This window comes from Rhyacophila brunnea, unplaced genomic scaffold, assembly GCF_057557595.1.
Source record: "Rhyacophila brunnea isolate RB1 unplaced genomic scaffold, BYU_Rbru_1.0 scaffold_5, whole genome shotgun sequence".
Lineage (NCBI taxonomy): Eukaryota > Metazoa > Arthropoda > Insecta > Trichoptera > Rhyacophilidae > Rhyacophila > Rhyacophila brunnea.
In genome coordinates, this window is record NW_028233170.1 from 22090476 (window position 1) to 22110152 (window position 19677).

A 19677-nucleotide genomic window follows, 5' to 3' on the forward strand; every position below is an offset into this window, starting at 1 on the left:
GTCTTAATTATCCAAGTGTGATTAGAAGATATTGCAACCTTGTGTTATCAAAACAACAAAATCATTATCCATATTAAAAACGCCAGTTTTTTTTGTGTTGTATTTATTACACATTTATTTTCTCAATCAAATCGTGTAAAACAATAACAAAATTTTTTTTTTTTTTAAATCTCTCATTGACCCAATTATGTCAATCTTGTTTGGCTTCCTCATTATTCAAGTTTACATGGACGTTTATATTTTTAACAAATGAATCTATGATAATATTAAAAAATGATCTTCAATAGTAAAAAACAAATACACTTGTTATGAAAAATGTTTTGATAATTTTGTATATAGGTATTTATTATGTCATCAATTAAATTTTATGGCACAAGCTTTGCCATTGAATTACAAAACAATGCGTGTAATTTGTAACAATTTTATTACGTTATCAGTTGACACTCCTCTTCATAATTGATTACTAAAATTTCACTCATGTGTCTCTCGAATTCATCCACCGGACACAGTGTTTTGCACTTTGGTAATTTTAATAGTCTCGGCACTGCGGAGTCATCATCCCAATAAAACAGCTGAAATATTAGATTATATGTATTAGAAATCAAACTCGTTGAAGAAAAGACCATGAGGCGCCATGACAGTAGTGTAGTAATATGTAGTAGTGAATGCAGTATGTAAAATTTTGTGGAATCAACATGTTAATTACTCCTAATTTGTGATGTCCTTTTTGTTTTTATGGTTGTTTGAATATATGATTCTAATTAATTTAACTTTTGTACTATTCCACTTGAGTAATTTTTTGTGACCCCGTTTCGCCTTTTGGCATCTTCACCGATGACTAGAAATAAGTATATTTTCCATGTCAGTGTAAATTTGCCACTGATGAGTGCGCATAGTGCCTGAAGTTGCTGAAAGGCGAAACTCGAGATGCAAAAGATTACTCAAATGAAATACATAGTACAAACTTAAATCAATTAGAATTTAAATTTAATTTCCACCAAGTACCCTCTGTTGATAGTATTAATTTTAAAATATTGTATTTTGTGACAAATATGTATCTATTCTTCTTGATATCCACTATGTTATTATATTACAGAACTGGCCAATTTTTATCATGTTACTACCTGTTCTTGTGTTTATCCTGTGATAATAATAAACACATTATAGAAAAATCTCTCACTTTGTAAATATAATCATTGGTGACAGGCTTCAAGTGTAGTTCCAATATGAATGCTGCTCCGAATTCTGGTTGATGAGGTTTTATAATTTTCGTGGCGGCTAAAATAGCGGCTATATTGTTCAAGTATCCTGAATACATAAACACGTTTGTGCCTTTCATACCACTTTGGTCTTGCTTTATTCTCTCTTTTGAATCCGTGATCATCTTTTGCAGGAGGGCACCTGAAAATATGATACAATAATTAATAAAAATTTAACAACATACTGTTTATCGACTGAAGGAGGGTTAAGTTTTATATGCGCATAAAAGAATAATAATGTTTATTGGTAGCAAGTTACATAATGTAGTCACATAATATATTTTGTTCTTGGTTTGTGATTAAATGTAATCTTCTTTCTACCAAGAGCCATAAAACATTGCATGTAATAGAATAATACTGCATTGTGGTATTTGTGCATTCATAAAAATTACATACCTACTCATAATCAGTGGCGTCCGGTCGTTTGCAACATTCCTTGGATTGAGGGTGGACTAACAAACCTACCGTATTTGAAGAAAAACTCTTTTCAAAGTTGTTTTGTTTAATGTCTTTAGTGAATAATGTAATATCATTTAACACTTTACCTTAAACAAACAAATAGGATCTAAGCAATGCTAAATAAAATAACTGATAAAACTACCATTGCATTAGATCTCATGGAGCTTAAAGTCAAACTCAATCGCATTCATTTTTTACGCTAAAATAAGTATACATTAAATCAGGGGTTCCCAACCTTTTGGTACTCTAGAGCACATTCTAAAATATTGGTAGGGTGGCGGGCACCACCTATTTTTAACCGACAAACTCCTTCCATAACTTCTCATTTTCCCATAATTTATTTTCTTATATTCATAATTTATAAATAAATAATAAACAAAAATGTTTCAAAATAATAAAACTATTATTCAAATTGCATACACACAGAGAAATGTATTTATAAAACGTAAACAAAAAACACAAATACAAAGAAAAATCAATATGTCAATGTGATCTTTGGCATTGCATATTATTGGCCAGTGCCTCATAATTAGGAGAGTATGACGATAATCCTGTTAGCAAACAGTTTCGTCAGACGAAGATGTCTCCTAACTAACTGTCGCGACCCGAACGGGGCAGCAATCGCAATCACAATGACAACAACGCGGTTCCAGGCGGGGAATGCTATTTGCACATCATTCCTTGTACACGCCGAAAACCCGAATTGAGCCGATGATCGCCGAAGCAATCGGGATGGTACGAGCACGTGAATACTGTCATGTGCTTCGGCGTTCATCGGCTCAGTTCGTGGCGTTCGTTCACTTCGGGTTTTCTGCGTGTGTCAGGCTAGCGTGAAAATTCTGTCTCTGTCGAATAGTGGCTAGGGTTGGGAACCCCTGCATTAAATTAATAATATAACTAGATAATATTTTAGAAAATTAGGCTTGCCGTAAAGTGTTAAAGACAGTGAATAGTTATTATTGTCTTTAACACTTTAGTATTGTATGTATTGTATTGCATAACTATCTCCATAATATAGTACACCAATTTTAACGTCTTTCACAGTTCATACTATATTGAAGTACCCAATCATATTAAATTAGCACCAATATTCAGACATTGAAATAAGCTTCCATTCTGTTCAGTGTTATTGGCATAAATTCCTACCCTACGATAAATGAGTGGACACTGACAAGTTAAAAATATTTATTATTATGAATACCAATATCATGCATTGAATGATGTTTGCTTTTGTAAAATTGTAAAGAGTGCTGTGCACTTGTATGGTGTTGGTGCATCCGCCACTGCTCATCATGCTACATGCAACATTGTCATGGACCTCTGTCTAATTATTATTATCATCAAATAAAAGAGTTCATGAAATAAAAAACAAGTGACAGTTGTATCACATATAACAGATAAAGAAAGAACTATTCTATTTGCACAATTCATCTGATTTTTTGCTTTTTATAATGGCTTGAGCAATAAATTTTTGAATGTTATGACAAACTTTGGCGGCTTAATTTTGACTAGCAGACGTAATAATTTTGTTATGTTGGCCTTTTATGAACTCGATACGGAATTTGCATTGGCCACAATGAACAGTCGGTGCATTTTTAAAATCAAAAATATCTCCTGTTGTTCATTGAGATAGTAAATGAATTTTCTTGATTACCTGCACTCAATTTACGTAGAATTGTGTTATGAAACATCATGTTGTATTCAACTTTGACAATGTATTCCAGTGATTTTTTCATGGTTTTAAACCATTTTGGATTCACCATCTTCATATCGTCCTGCAAAATAATAACCATTACGATTCTACTCATTTTCAATCAAAAATGTGAATACAATGACAGACTCTAAAACCATATTTATGATTAATCTAATTATTTTTTTCACAACACTTTATGGATCGATCTTCTCCGCGCAGGTCTATTCAAGACGGCTTTCCGCCAATTGCTAACTTCTAATATCTGCAGGTTCGACTTTACATTGTTCATCCGGCTTGTATGGTCGATTATTTCTGACTTTCTGAATGTCAGTCTTTCACTTGTTCATTCTCTGTGCATAAGGCATCTAAGGCTATCCTCATTTACAACACTTATAAACTTTACAGTCTATCATATCAAGATACATTTCTGCCGTCACAACTTTGTCAAAGGATAGTAATACCCATAGACTGCAGTCTCTATACGTCACTGAGGTTGTTTCTGGAACTAAAACTGTTGCAATACCGTTAACATGCAAAAAGTGTGTGACGCAATACTGCCATCGTGTACAGCGCCATGACATAGATGTCAATATATAGAAGGCGCACAGTAATTTAACAATTCTATTTACCAAAAATATTTATATTAAGCATTACCTCATGTAATTTTAATGCTTTGACTTGACTTTTCCTCATTCAATCAACCTCTTTCAAGTGTCAATATATTTTCATTGAATAATAATAGAGGATCATTTGAGTATCTTCGTTTACCGAAACTTTAGAGTGATTTATCTCCTAATCCCCTAATTTGAAGGCCGGTTTTATGGTGGCAAATGTGGGGTCATCTTATGTTTAAGTGAATTATGAATATAAACATTTTTAAATTTCATTACCTGAACCATCAATAAATTTCTTAGTCGTTGAACATGTGACGGCTCAGTTATATTTCGCCCTGTGAAAAATGACAATCGTTGAAAGAGATCTTTATGCGAGAGCTGCATTTTCTCCTTATAAATCTGTTTTACTATTTGCCTCTCTTGAATGTAACGCGGGCAGTTTTCCTCGTATAACATCTAAAAAATAAAACCAAGTAATTATTCAAATGTCGATATTTTTATTGTTGGCACCGTTAATGAATCGACAATTGATCAATATAGACACAAACTGGGCTGTTATAATTTATTTTGAAGAGTACGAATTTTAATTAATATAGAATTTGACTCCAGTACCCTCAGGCAACAGTATTAATGTTTAATTTCTTCTTCTAACTACTCTCTCGCACTTTACCAATATATGCAAAAGTATTGAGTTACATATAATAATGGTTACAGATTGAAATGGCTTAAATATTATATCATAGTTAATATTTTTATATATAAATATTAAAAATACATATTGAACATTATTATCTATTTTGTTTATCTATTTTGCAGCGATAATATCTCTTATGCGAACTAATAAGAAGCCTTTTGTATAAATGTCTTCTGAAGAGGAGAGATGTGAAGTTATAACATACTTCTTTCACATTACTATATTATTTTAATCAGTATAATGATAAATTGCAAAAATCAGTTATGAATTCACGCAACCGATTTTAACAAACAGCTGATAACTTAAATTTTTATGAATAGCTGAATTCCTTACATAGTCGTCATCGGCTTCCAAGTTTTTATAAGGTATGGGCTGCCATTTGATATCTGTCCACATGTCCTCTTGTTCGACCGGCCACATTCCGGCCAACACAAGTAGAGCGCTAATTTTGGAAATGTCTCTGTCTATAGCTTGCATTACGATATCTTCCTGATTATAAACTCGAGAAAGAAACCCGTCATATTGCTTTCTTATCGCTTCGCCGACATCATACATTTTCGTCTTTCCTTCCTTAAAATTTAAATATAAATAATATTTGGTTCACACTTCTGTTTGTAATATTTATTTAAGTTATCATTATTATGTATTTCACTCGTCATTAAAATATATTATGATTAAAGAGTTACCTTACGTTACCTACATACATTTTTCATTTCAATCAAAAAAACTGTCAAACACATTTAAGTTTGCAAATAGAATATTTTCTGTTTGCATAACTTAGTAGTAAATAATTTTAAAAGTGAATAGCGAAATAAAATTACCCAAAACTGACTAAAATTAATAAAAAACATGTTTAGATTTCGTTGAAAAATGTAAAAAACGGTGGCTGATGAACATGATCGATGTTGCAATCAACCTCCGGATTAATTCAAATTGGCAAAATGAGCTAGATTTGATAGTTTATGAATATACCTACATACCGATGTACTAGAATCAAAATAATATTTAAAAAAAAAAAAAAAAAAAAAAATCTGCATAACGTAGGGATTCATGCATTTAAGTTTTATATCTTCAGTCTGTAGTATTTTACTTACATTTGTCAACGCTCCCAAACCGTGTGGATAGTATGTCTCATTCTTGTTTATATTGAATGGATATATCTCAATTTCTGATTTTGTCGGCGTTCTTTCTCCGTGGCAAAACACCTAAGAAAATAGATTGGGTATACCCGTCATTTTTCTTATTATTGAATATCGAAATACCTACATTAATGTTAAGAAAATTTGATAGTATATCTGCAATTGTTTACTACTACAACAACTTTCAACCAATTTATAGTGTATGGTTGAATCTTAATAACAATACAAGATTTACCGACTTGTAGAAAAGCAAATGCGCCGTATTCTTCTATTTTATTTCCAACTTACCACGTGAATCTGCTTGATTTCCGTGATTTCCTCAGTCGATCTTTTCAAAATGAAAACTCCATAGAAGACTTCAATGTAAAATAATAGAAAACAAATATAAATATTATGATATTTATTTAGTTAAATAATACTAATACATTATAACATTCTTTTATTTACAAATATAATTTTCAAATTAGAAATTTAATTTGTTACATGCATTCATTCTAGTGAATCTCCATAAACAAAATCATAATTAATTCATATAAATATTAGCTATGATAACTGTGACTTTTATCCATAGTAAAATAATAACAGATTTATATTGATGCATCATTTTACGCTATATTACATTATAGCCGTAAGTAAGACTGGCGTCTTGCATTTTGTATTAACAATAATCAATCGCATGCAGTGGCGGTTGCACAGATGTCAGCTTGAAAGTACGTACAACAAATTGACTTAATTCGATTAAGGATCCGCCAATTGGTAAGCCCTTAAAATAGTCGTGGCCGTTTTACTATAATAATATGACTGACCTTCAAGCTTTTAAATTGAAAGGTCAACCGTATTATTTAGCACAATATTTTTTTAACCTATCAATAAAATTATTATACTAAAAATATCACATAATAATAACAGTGTCAAATGTTTGACAGACACTTACATGCCAATTAACACTAGTAACACTTATAAATTAATAATGGTTTTTTTTTTTGTATTATTATTGTTAGTTGTATAGGTACCTCCAATCAGGGATATTCCTATCAGAACACCAACACAACAGCACGCGTGATCACCCTTCATCCTTGCTCTCTTTCTAGCAAGTCACTGGTAACAAAGCATTTCTCGGTGTTGGTGTAGGATGCTCATTTATCCGTCTATACGTACGTAGGTATACCTGGTTGAGGTTGCCCGGCCATTATGGCATTTCATTCAAAAGGATATCACGCGGCAATTCATTCCTATGACGGATGTAGTCTAATTTTATAAGAGCATTCGTTTTGTATCTTATACATTTTTACTTAGCATATACATATATATATATAGACATATTTGCATAATAGCCCAACATTAAAATACATAGGTAACTTACTCATAACCACTTTATAATCTACGATATCATAAATTTAATCACAATATTTTTAATAAACTATTATTTAATATAGTAATTGTTGCATTACAACTACAGAAATATTTTATAAATACATTTTTTTTTCTAAAATATAACATTATTGCGACAGCCACAGAAATATTAGGGGGAGCTAAAGTCTAAATACACATTAAAAAAAATCAATTAACATTGAGCCTGATTTACAGTGTCTATCTAGGACAGGGATAGTCAACCTGGTCCCTACCGCCCACTAGTGAGCGTTCCAGCTTTCATGAGGGGCGGTGGTTGGCAGCAAATATTGAAGAGGCTGATACATCTTGCCAAGAAGAACTGTTCGAAATTAGATATGATGAAGAAAGTAAACATAAATTTGATAGTGGTGGATTTGAAAACCTATGGCAAAATAAAAAAAATGCTTGTCTTATATCCAAATATGTGGAAAATGATATTCAGTTTATTGATACCTTTCCCTACCTCATATCTTGTGGAATCAGGCTTTAGTGCTGTTAATCATATTATGACCAAAGAAAGAAACCGCCTGAGTATTTCCGAAAAAGGAGACCTTCGTTTGTTCCTCACAAAAATTGAGCCAGATATCCAGTATTTAGTTTCGCAGCATCAGCCTCAGGGATCTCATTAATAATTTAATTAATTAAATGTAATTTCATCAAACTTCATGCTTCTATGTATGCAAAGTATAAATAAAAAGATAGATTTAACTACAGTAAGTTGTTTTATATTGATTTATTCTGACAAACTTAGCGAAAGTCTGAAATAAAGTATTTGGTAAGTAATTATTATTATATGCTTTAACTTCCTGTAACTCTGCTTTATAAAGTAAAGTTACTTCCCTACTTTATAAATCACCATTACTGTGGAACCGATGGGCGGTTAGAAAACTTTACTACGAACAGAGATACAAAAGTGGGCGGTAGGTATAAAAAGGTTGACTCCCCTTGAATTCTAGTAATTGCGAAACGTGTTATCTATAACGGATGCTAGATGTAGATACATTGTTTGACTTAAAGCTCTCGAATAATAAGTTAAAATTATATTATTACTATTCAAGATTCTAGTATCAGTGGATCTATCTAAAATTTCTGTTTTGAGATATGAGCAAAATATATATTATGTAGTTTCCCAATACATTAATTGAAGCGATCTGCATTCGTTGATCAGTATTTAAGATATTTAAGTGATGACATGAAATACTCTTGATAGCGGCTACACTGATAACCAATTCGTGCTGTGAAACCCAAAAACGTATTCTTTATTTGCATCCCAATGATAATAGAACCTTGTACATATTGTTTACAAGTGTTTTAGATAGTAGTTATTGTCTTAAGCCCTATTAATAAACACAATCGTTTTTTACAATTTATTAGGTAGCTTATAAGAATTTTATACCGCTATCAATACAATGTTATATATAGTCCATTGTTTATATTTTCAAATTTATAAATATCACATAATTTAACTGGGATTGTTACAATTAAATGAATGAATAATAAAATGTGTATTTTTGTAACAGCATTCTTTTCCATGGCATTATTTATATTTTTATCACGGATTTTCCTTATTAAATTACAGGAGGACACTTTTCACATTATAAGAAAAACACAATCCAATTCAATCCAAAAGTAACCTTGTCCATTTGATTGAATCAGAGGCTATATTATTATAATTTTTATCTCACTCATTTTTGCACAAGAAATAACACAGACATTATGAAAAATATATGTGATTAATTTTACCGTTACAGTCCATTTTTTTAAATATATTGCATATACTGTTTTAACTTAAAGCTTTTAATATCACCATAATTATGAAGCATTTTATATTATTTTCTAATGAAAATAATAGTCAGCTGGTATTCGCTATGCAGTCTGTCTTCAAAGTAGTCGTAATCGTGTCTTTTGTCAACTCCACAAATCTCTCAAACGGACAAAATTTTCCACATTCCGGTATCGTCAAGATTTCAGGCGGCATCAGAACATCCTTCAGATAGAGTATCTGGAAAACGATCCGGCGTTATAATAACATAATGATGATTTAACCTATGTGTAATATTTTATCCACTTACCCTGAATGCAAACGTCTTCGTTCTCAACATTTCGTGGAGTTCGAGAATATACGTTGCCCCGTACGGCGGCTGATGAAACTCAAATACACCACTGCACGCTAGTAGAGCGGCAACGTTATTTTCGTGTCCAGAGTACAAATACATCTTTCTACCCAGAGGTTTCAAAGTTTTCTTTATTTTTGCGTAGGAATCTGTTATCATCTTGTTCAAAAGTGTACCTGTTGAAGTCAAAAAAGTAATATTGTATTGTCAATATGTCGGTACTGATATATGATAAAATTTCTATACTTATTAATTTGCATGGCGGCAGGGTGCAGATGACAACATTGTATTGTCCACAGAAACAAAGCCACACTTTATTATTATTAGATGTTTAGACATGTATTTAAAATTCCAATGTAGTGTTGTTATGATTATTCCAAAACTGTATTTTTGTTTACAATTAATAATTCTATGAGCAGGAGAAAAAGGTAGATAAGTCTAAAATCAATACTTTTCGAAAAACCAGTAAAAAATCAGGGTACAAAAAGTGGGGGTTTTAGATATACGTAGGTCCGTAGTCGTTGACAGGTTTAACTATGATTTTTTTATATTCAGATTTTGAACAATACTAGATTTCTTTAAAACCGGTACATTCTAATGTTGCGATTGTCTCGTCGCGTCATTGAAAACTGTCACTGTATACAAAATTTCTATGTTTTTGTGTGAAATGTACTAATTCTACGATGTTGATTCGATTCTTCCCTTTACGCATGGATGCGTTATAGTTAACTTCATATATTCATCTCAATATACAATTTTTTAGACTTATCTTTCATTTCTTTTCACCCACCTACTGAATCAAAATTTATAAGTCAATTATTACTGCTAAATGTGTTGTATAATAATTGTTGGTTATACACACCTCCTGCCAGTCGTTTTAGTTCGTCCGTTGCGAATTGTAAATTGTACTCTATAACGGTCATCTCCTGTATTTCGTCCATGATAGATATCGCCCAGTCGGGTGGGTCTATTCCATAATTTTTCTAAAATCAAAATTACAATAATGTTGCAAATATTTAAATACTAAAAAGAGTCTTTTACGAACACAATTGTTTTAGTTGCCGCAGTACAATAAATTGATTGATGAAAAAGAGTCACGCGTCAGCGGGATGCTATTTCTGCTACTTTGTTTGACAGAGCCACTCACCAATACTATAAAAATATAATCCCAACGTGTGTACAAATTCAGCCGGCAGTAAACATTATCAATCATTATTATGTTTTTTATTTGTCTGACACTCTTAGACAATGTATCCTCTCAACTCAATTGGATTCTATTTTATGAAAACATCCACATAATATTAGTGCTTCATTTTTCATATACTGTTTTTAATCTACAAAGTAAGCCCCTGTCATCGATTGCATGTCAATATTAATTTGAACATTGCAGACGATATAAAAGATATGTTGCTGTTTGCGTTAATACCAACATTTTCGGGAGCCTCCTAAATCGAACCAAACTTGCCTTTCGGCAGACTAAATAATATGCAAAGTTAGCCGCAAAATTTAACATTATCTGTCAAGGAACAATGCTTTTTTGACTGATTCTGAGGCAAAAAAAGGCAAATATCACCATCTTGGAAAAATGGTGACCAAAAATGGTTTTCGGCTAAAATTAACCGTTATCCCCACATAAATTGTATTATTATTATTATATTTAGTATAAATGAAATAAACATCATTTAATTCTACAAAAGGGAATTTTGCATATAACGGTTTTATCATAATGAGAGAAATTAATGTTGGTATTTAACTGTCTCATTTTTCGACTTGTATTGCTAAAATAAAGCAAAAAATCCTATTTTATTTGCGGTATCATAATTGCCCTGTTTCAACCCACTGATAGATAAAGACTTCCTGAATCTCTATCCTCTCTTCTCGGTTCCTTGTCCTTCGCTGCCACGTAATTCTAACGAATCTTAATATTTCGTCAATCCAGTGTACCTTGGAATAGCGTTTCGATGGTCATAATATGTCATCTGTACTACAGAATTATCACATTTGTCCAGCAACCATCTTGTCTATGAGCTGTGTCCGGCTCATCCCCATTTAAGGGTTTTGGCATAGATACTTATTTACATAGTTTTTATATTCTCTATATAACTTCTTCTAAATATCATTTCTAATAAACTTTACCATGTCACAATCTTAAGTTTGTTCAAGAAAATCTATCGTGTTCCTCCTTCCCCTTCAAACATACATCAATGAATTTAAGACTCTCTGGTGGAAGTTTAAGGTTTTTCTAAAGTAACCCATTGTACTAAAGAAGCACTAAACAAACATTGTAAAACCCGGTGGATTGACGAAATGATTATCTTCTGGAAAAATACATGTAGTTGAAAAGCTAATAACTTAGAAGAGTGGAAAGAGCTGTATAGGTTCATCATGGAGGATTCGTTTTAGAACCGGTCACGATAAGCAAAATTTCACAATCAATAGGGATTTGAAATACAAGACAATTTAAAATATGAAAACGCTTTTTAAATAACTATCCAGTTTACCTTGCTTGGCCCGTCTAAAACTTGTTGATAATTACTGTCAAATAATCTGTTCGTATGCGCGTGATTCCATTCATAAATCCTGACACGTAGCACATGTCAAAATAAATGTGGGACAAATTATTACTAAAAATCTTTTGCGATATAACAAATTCGCACTCGCATAGAAGCCTATTAGAAGGTGGATTGATCCCATCTGATGATGATTTTAATTTAATTTGATAAAATATTTACCTCAGCCTGAAATAGGTTGTCTATGTAAAATATGTCTTCGGGAGTTGTCAAATTTTTCCCCGTGTAATTACTGACCAATTCAAACAATTCTCGGTGCGGTTCTAACAAATCTTGAAAATCCCTTCTGAATAATGCTTCCAATCTTGCTTCCAAAAACCTGGGGCATGTGTAGTAATACATCATCTGAAAATTTGATCTGTTTGAAACATTTGGAATCTAAATAACGCAAGTAAGGGTTTGCTAGATATTATTTGAATAAAGCTCTATATATAGACATTTAACTAGTACATTAATTATCTTGAATCATAGTTATATGCTCTTATCTAAGAAAAAAAAAATATCCAGTTCAAATGACATGATGATATGTATATGTCAAGCAGTTTGATATTATCATTGTACATAAATGCTTTATTTAACTTTTTGAGTTGACTTAATATTAAACAAATGTCTAGAAGTTTTATTGTTTAGTCAAACAGAAAGTTAAATCTTTTAATTCGAATGCTACTAATATAACAATTAAATTATTTCAGACTTTACACATCTAACTGATAAGTTTTGTTACTCTCTTGAACATGACGTGATCATAATGGTGTCAAGTACATTAATAAAGGTGTCTGTCTATTCATTGAAAATAAAACATTTTCTGAATTTAATGAGACATTTCAATGAAAGTATTAACCTACTTCCATCATCTTTGTAAAAATTGCTGTTATAATTATATCAGTATGATTTCTTAGCAAAGAGTATTTATTACACCTTAAAGCCTTACTGTCATATCTTTGCTTGTCCTTATTATTTTCTTTCATATAAAATTAATTTCCACAAGTCAGTTGTTGTTAGCACAGTAATAATTGTACCTTATTTGTTAATTCATAATTAACCATAATATTATATCGTCGCCCCAAAAGCAAAAGGGCACTTATGCAAAAAACAGTTTTGAGAAAAAAACGTATTTTAAGTTTTTTTTAGTTAAAAAAAATCGATTTGTCGATCGAGGTTATTTCTTAATATTTTGAAATGAAATTCAGAGCATAGGGACTTATCACTCAAAGATTTAAATGTAATTTTTTTTTATATATCTTGTAAAGTTTCTCGTCACAAGGGCCTTTTTTCTGCAACAAAATCTTTTTTTTGCACAAAGGTCTTTACACATTTTTCTTATATTATTTTTGTAACCACTGCACATTGACTGACAAAATCGTGTATATTTTACGTTTTTATTGTACGTAAAATTGAAGATTAGATTACAAATACACAAGTGACCTTTATTTTCTTTCGTAAATTGACATTTCATGGATCTCGCTCCACAAATGCCATTTTGCCTATACTGGAGCTTAAATTACGAGCAAAACTACATTAATAACGCAAAACCGTTAAAATGTTACAAGTGCCCTTTTACTTTCGGGGCGACGATATTTAATTCTTTTTTTATAATTATTACTGTTAAATTTATCTTACAAATTGGTTGATCATCTCGATAAGTACGTATATTTTTTCACCAAGCTCAAACAGCTTTATCAATCAACAGTATAACATAACAATTACTTAAAAGCTTGGACCTAAATTATTATTAAGGAAAGTCAACTCACATCATCTTCATAATAATCAATGGTGTTGTAAGGTATTGGCTGCCAGAGCAGATGTTTATTCCACTGTTGTACTTTATCGGGCGGATAGAGTCCGGCCAGGCATGTCAACACGCTCATCTTGGTCCTGTCATAGTCGGTGGTTCGTACATAAATCTCCTCCGGTATATAAATTTTGTTCAAAAATTCGCCATACTGTTTCCGCAGAAATACTCCAATGTCATATTCACGAGCCTTTCCTGCCTGTAATAACAACTAGACATTAGTAGGCTTTGTGTTATATTTATCTTATGATTTTAAAATCTTATTCTATGAAAACATTAAACTACATTACAAATAATTATCATAAAATTTATCTACTTTCTTAGATGTAATTTATTTTAAGATTTTTTCTCTATAAAAATAGTACTAGCATCTTGATTTGACGTATTGTAATCGATATACAGTCGAACTTGGTTATTACGATCACGGAAATAGTGAGATCTCGGATGTAATGAGGAAACATTCGTTGACATTTTAGTTTATGATTTTCTTCATACATTTATTCACTTTTATAATGAGCTACTTCTCGGGTATACCGAGCAAAACTGTTAATGTGTCGATCATTTAAGAACAACATTTTCGAGCCTAAGCAATAAAATCCGACCGGGCAGTTAACTAGACCGATGCCGCCGGGATCGGATTACGTTTATGACACTAGTTAAGTGTCTAAGTACCTAATTGGTATTTTCGCTGACAACATTGAAAAAGTATCCACACATATGGTTGAAATTGCATGTAAAAAATCCAAGCTCTGTGAAGCACTTCATTACAATAAACAACTTATTTTGTAGTTTATGAACGCTATGCTTGTTTCGGGGATTTTTACGATGGTTTTCAGATTTTTTATGTTCTATGCTTAAATAGAACGTGGCGCGAAAAATGTTATATAACAATATAACAAGTAATGCTTGTAACGAGCAATTCAGTCAGTCCCATCTTCCTCGTAATAACCAAGTTCGACTGTATTTTTTAACTTGATTTATAATTATAATGTCATCAGTTCGTCTTGTAAACCTTTTAAATGCAAAACAACCTTTTCTTAATTTTTGAAATAATCAATGATGTAAGTAATGGCTGCTAGAATCTTATATACATAGATAAATATTCGGTAATAAACAGTGTACCTAAATCTCATATTTTGACATACAAGTTAGCAGCATTCATAATATGCTTATTGCGTATATATGCAGTATTACCAGTATAAATATTAATAAAGTGGCATAATGATACTAAGCATAAAATATTATAATATAGGCAAAAATATTAATACGTATATAGGCACTTCTTGCATCAAGTGTTAATAATATTGTAATCAACTGATTAGCGTATAATTCGAAGCTTTCCAACAAATATGAATTTATATTTAAAATTTCATTTTCTGTTATCACATTTTTCACCTATTTCTTTTTCTTTCGATATATTGCTTTATATATTAACCTAGTGTTTCCCAAACTATAGTATGCCAAAAATTTGATACACTTGAATCATCTTTTTGTAGAAAATATTTCTTCATATTATAAACTATTTTTTTTATTCAGCGAATATTTCACAAGATTTAAGATTTCAAATTATTTATGTTCAATGAAAGAATGTTACATTCTTAAATCTTGTGAAATATTCGTTGGTTAAAAAGAATAATTTATTGAATTATTAGCAAGTGCAAGTACGTTATAACAAAAATTTAGAGTGATCCTGACACCGGTTAGCAATTAAGGTAGGTAATTATAATACGTCGATTAAAAATACAAAAGCCAATTGCCAATAAGTAACACATTTTAGAAAGTGCTTCAGAGAGTAATGTAAAAGCTATTAGTTAACTTCATCGCAATTAGATAGAACACATAGTCAAAGCACATAGGCGCGAATCCCGGGAGGCGCAGGTTTGAACCCTGCTGGATGTCATATTTCAAAAAGATTTTTTCTAGTGGTTATATTATATTTCTCTAAGTGTTTTCAAATTATGTATTTCTTTATATGCTGCGTGACACAAATAGAGTCGAATTGGACATCGCTGCACAAAATTATTTATGTTTCACATAATGATTATCATATGATTTACAAGGAGTTCCATCCGAATCGCTAAACATATTCAATTATTTCTATATATCGTCGTTGGGCCTTCAAAATCGGCTATGTGTATTTTTCAAAACTTTACTGAAGAGGCTAAGAATAATGCGAATTACAATGCCTGTCGCCTACAACATCGAAATAATTTTTAAAGCAATTCCAGAATACTTTTTATCATAATCAATACATTTTTCCTTGGTATAGAAGGAATTATTATAAAACTTTTGGTGTGAAAAACCTATTTTGTGAAATTTATGCACATAGCCGATTTTGAAGGTGTAACGACGATATTATGTATTTGTTTATTATTTAAAAAAAATGTTGTGTTGTAAGTTTGGGATACACTACATTAATCCGGTCCAATTGAAGCATGTGATTTGCTGATACGTTTTGTTTTTAATTAACAGTCAAAGACCTTAAATAATGCGTTTCTATTAGACATTTGCGACCTACTTTGGTTGATTGAACGGTTGATTAAAAAAATGTAAGTACGTTTGTTAATGCCTTGAGTCCATACGGATAGAATGTGTTGTTGATGTTAGGGTCATCAGGGTAAAGCAGCATCTCCTCTCTGTCTGGCGTCCGGTCCCCGTGCCGGAACAGCTGTCATTCAATAAATCATCCTCTCTTATTATTACAGACCTCATAACTTATCAATTAGGTGTATCAAGTATAGGTCAAATTCCTTTAACATTCCCACATCACGCATTCTAAGGAAGTGACAGTTAAAATTCAAAAAAAAAGTCAACTTGTGATATTTAATTATTTGAGTTGATGTTATTACAATATTAATCACAGTAAAGTTCAGAAATATCAATCAAATTTATAATTAATAGAAAAGATTCCGTTTGTTAATTTGAATGTTGAATTGAAATTTTACCATGAACATTATCTATATCAGTATAAAAAATCTAATTACTGCCATAAACAAAATAAATATGTATGTTGAAGAAAACCTTTTTCTATGAGTATTATGCAAGTAAAACTGAAAGTAGTGTCACTGAGACTAATGTGCTGCAAATCATTTCACATTGCAAATTCAGTGTTAGGAAGCTTCAGACTTATTTTTTGTGATTTTATTCCAAGGCTGTACTGAGATAAAAACGTTTTGCATTAGTGTAACAAGTTTTATTATACAATGAACAACCATTATTTAGATTCAGATGAACAATCGCAAATAATAATACCTAAGTAAGTGAGTGAGACATCGTTTCATTCTGCCGTTTTTGATTTACAAAAAAAATGCATCCAATTCAATTATACTAAAGTTATTCAAGGATCGCTATATACTATCTCCGAAGCTCCTAAAAATCACCATTACACTATTTCAAATGACCGATATGTCCACATATGAGTCTTCCAGTCACAAAATGTAGTCAGGAGAATTTTTCTACCTCATAAAAAATCACAGAAAAAACATTTTCACTTCATAATTTCTATGTCAATATATATAATTTTATTTTCTCATCATATTTGCTGGCAAAAACGATGATAATGGAAGGATGCAAGAAATTGTCATGTAATTTATAAAAAAGGGTCTTTTAAAATGTCCATAGCGGATTTTCAAAATTTTCAAAGCGACTTCTACAGTTCGACGACTCATATATTTTGTATTCGTGGTAAACAATGTTTTTGTGTTTCAGGCGTATATAATCATTCTTGTCAACAATGTTAATTTCAATTTGAAAATACAATACTCAATTTATTTTCAAATGGAACAATACAGCGATTTTTATTAGGCATTCATTATTAAGCAAAATACAATCAGACATATGGATATTTGTTTATATCATTATAGTTTATTATTATCTCGTTAAGTTTAAAAAGAATCGTTTGCATTGATGGGCTTCGGAAGTTATAATTATGTACGTATTCTTTTGTTACATTTTGGTCATTTGCGGACTACATAATGACACCTCATAATGCCTTAATGAAAATATTTTTTTACTTCTATCCGTGTGTTTATTTTAATGTTGTATTCTTGTTAATGTGATTAACATTCCTAATTTTTAATATAAATTTTTCTGAATGTTTTTATTTTTTAATGTACCTAAAATATATTTTTATGTAGCTACTTGCTGTATGTGTGATGTGGTCAGTTCGACCTATTATTTATTTATTTAGAGATCACAGACATTATTAGATATATGTTTGATAGACACACTATTGTGATGAGCTAGTGGATAAATAGAGATGATAATAATTGCAATTGTATGACAACTCACCACGTGAACCAGCTTGAGGTCAGTTGGTTCTTCGATCTGATTGAATAATTCATCGAAACCCCTTTCGTGGTATTCGTTCACCTTTATCGGCAGGGATGACTCCCCCCCTGCGAATCGCCTGTCGTTTGCCAAAACAACCCACACGGCGAAAAAGAACAGCGCGCGAATATGTGCTTCCACCATGACTGACAAGGTGACAACTCGCAAATTGCCCTCTGGAATTGGCCACTTTGTCCACCTTTACAATGTGTGTCGCTCGTTCCAAAACTAGACCGGCTGAGTCTAGATATCTTTCAAAGTGATTTATGATACACATCAGTTTATTTGGCGGAATGCTTATATATGCTATTGAGAAAAACACTTAATTGAATTGTATTTTACATTTGGCATGTTTTTAACCCTACACTTGTGAATCTTTAAATAAATTCAGTATAAATATTAATTTTTAAATTTTCGATTAAGATATTATATAGAAATGAGTTAAGGCTATACTTCAGTTGAGGCATGGTCTAAAAAGATACATAAAATGCAGTTATGTATCTATTTTCAATAAAGAATGCTACATTCTATAATAATGTGGATATTCTCGAATAATAATAAATACTTGGAATTAAAAATTACTAATAAGTTCAACAAAAACTTGGAGCATTCCTGACACCATCTATAAATCAAAATTTATAATATTCACTTTGATTTAATTTTCAAAGAAAGTACCGATCTGTTGATGGAAATTTGAAATACCCAGATCATAAAAATAAATGTATTGAGCAAAATCTGCAGTCAATTGCTCAGTGGTTATAATGCACATGAGCGAAGTATGTTTAATTGAATCCCACTCGGTTTAATATTTTTTTCTTTTCAGAATTTTTCAAATATTTATTGTGTTATTGAGGTTTTTACAAATTATTATTTATTATAAATATTTTGTGTTAGTACATTTCTTTCCCATACGGCATACAGTATCATGATGATGAGAGAAATTAAATGATAGTCACTTTAGGTTCATGTTATGAGCTGCACAGTAAGCTGCTGCTACGGGAAAAAAGTATATACTTAGTGTCGTTTTCATTGGTATTTAAAATGATATCAGACTGATAATCCCATCCCGTAGCACATTTTGAACCTTTAAACGAACATTGTCACTTCGCAAATTGTGCCGAAATCACCAGAACAACAATAAGGTCACCTCACGCATACCGCGCTACATCGACACCCGCATGACTCAATGAACGTTTTTTATCATTTTCTACATGTCTACACATTTTAGAATCAAGTGTTTTTTGTTTTTAGTGGCTGGCATTATGTATTTTCTATAAGAATATTGTCTATTATCTATGCAGTATGGTCTGCAGGTTGGGTTCAATTCAAAATATTATCTTTGGATGCAATATCGCTAGTAATTTCGACATATGCACATGTATAAACTGTTAAAATTAATTAAAATTAATTCATTAGAGTTGGCACTCTCCATCATTCAATTTATAGAGATAGTGATCATTGAAAATATTCTGCAGAATGACGAAATCATAGACTAAATTTGTCACCGTACCGGCATGTGACAGTATGTGATGTGATCATAATGTATTTGAACCATTACTCGTCGTAAATTCAAATATTTTATATGATAAGTTGACTTTCTGAACTGGTTACTGAAACCAGTA

The 19677-nt window shown here is 31.3% G+C and overlaps 3 protein-coding genes across 3 annotated transcripts in view; 1 reads left to right on the forward strand and 2 right to left on the reverse strand.

Annotated features, from left to right (window-relative positions):
* Positions 1-19677, forward strand: part of Ziz (dedicator of cytokinesis protein Ziz) — a 61311-nt gene that overhangs the window by 26972 nt on the left and 14662 nt on the right. The window lies entirely within an intron of this gene.
* Positions 95-6958, reverse strand: LOC147066157 (venom acid phosphatase Acph-1-like). The gene is made up of 8 exons (XM_085955840.1): positions 6872-6958; positions 6147-6214; positions 5814-5924; positions 5053-5289; positions 4302-4481; positions 3373-3493; positions 1181-1401; positions 95-572 (listed from the first exon to the last, which is right to left on the reverse strand). Exons 1-8 carry the CDS (start codon positions 6930-6932, stop codon positions 426-428), a joined length of 1146 nt encoding a protein of 381 aa, XP_085811966.1. The 5' UTR covers positions 6933-6958; the 3' UTR covers positions 95-425.
* Positions 8384-18328, reverse strand: LOC147066158 (venom acid phosphatase Acph-1-like). The gene is made up of 7 exons (XM_085955839.1): positions 18017-18328; positions 16284-16394; positions 13686-13925; positions 12097-12279; positions 10227-10347; positions 9323-9540; positions 8384-9252 (listed from the first exon to the last, which is right to left on the reverse strand). The coding sequence occupies exons 1-7, from the start codon at positions 18197-18199 to the stop codon at positions 9103-9105; spliced, it is 1206 nt and encodes a 401-aa protein (XP_085811965.1). The 5' UTR covers positions 18200-18328; the 3' UTR covers positions 8384-9102.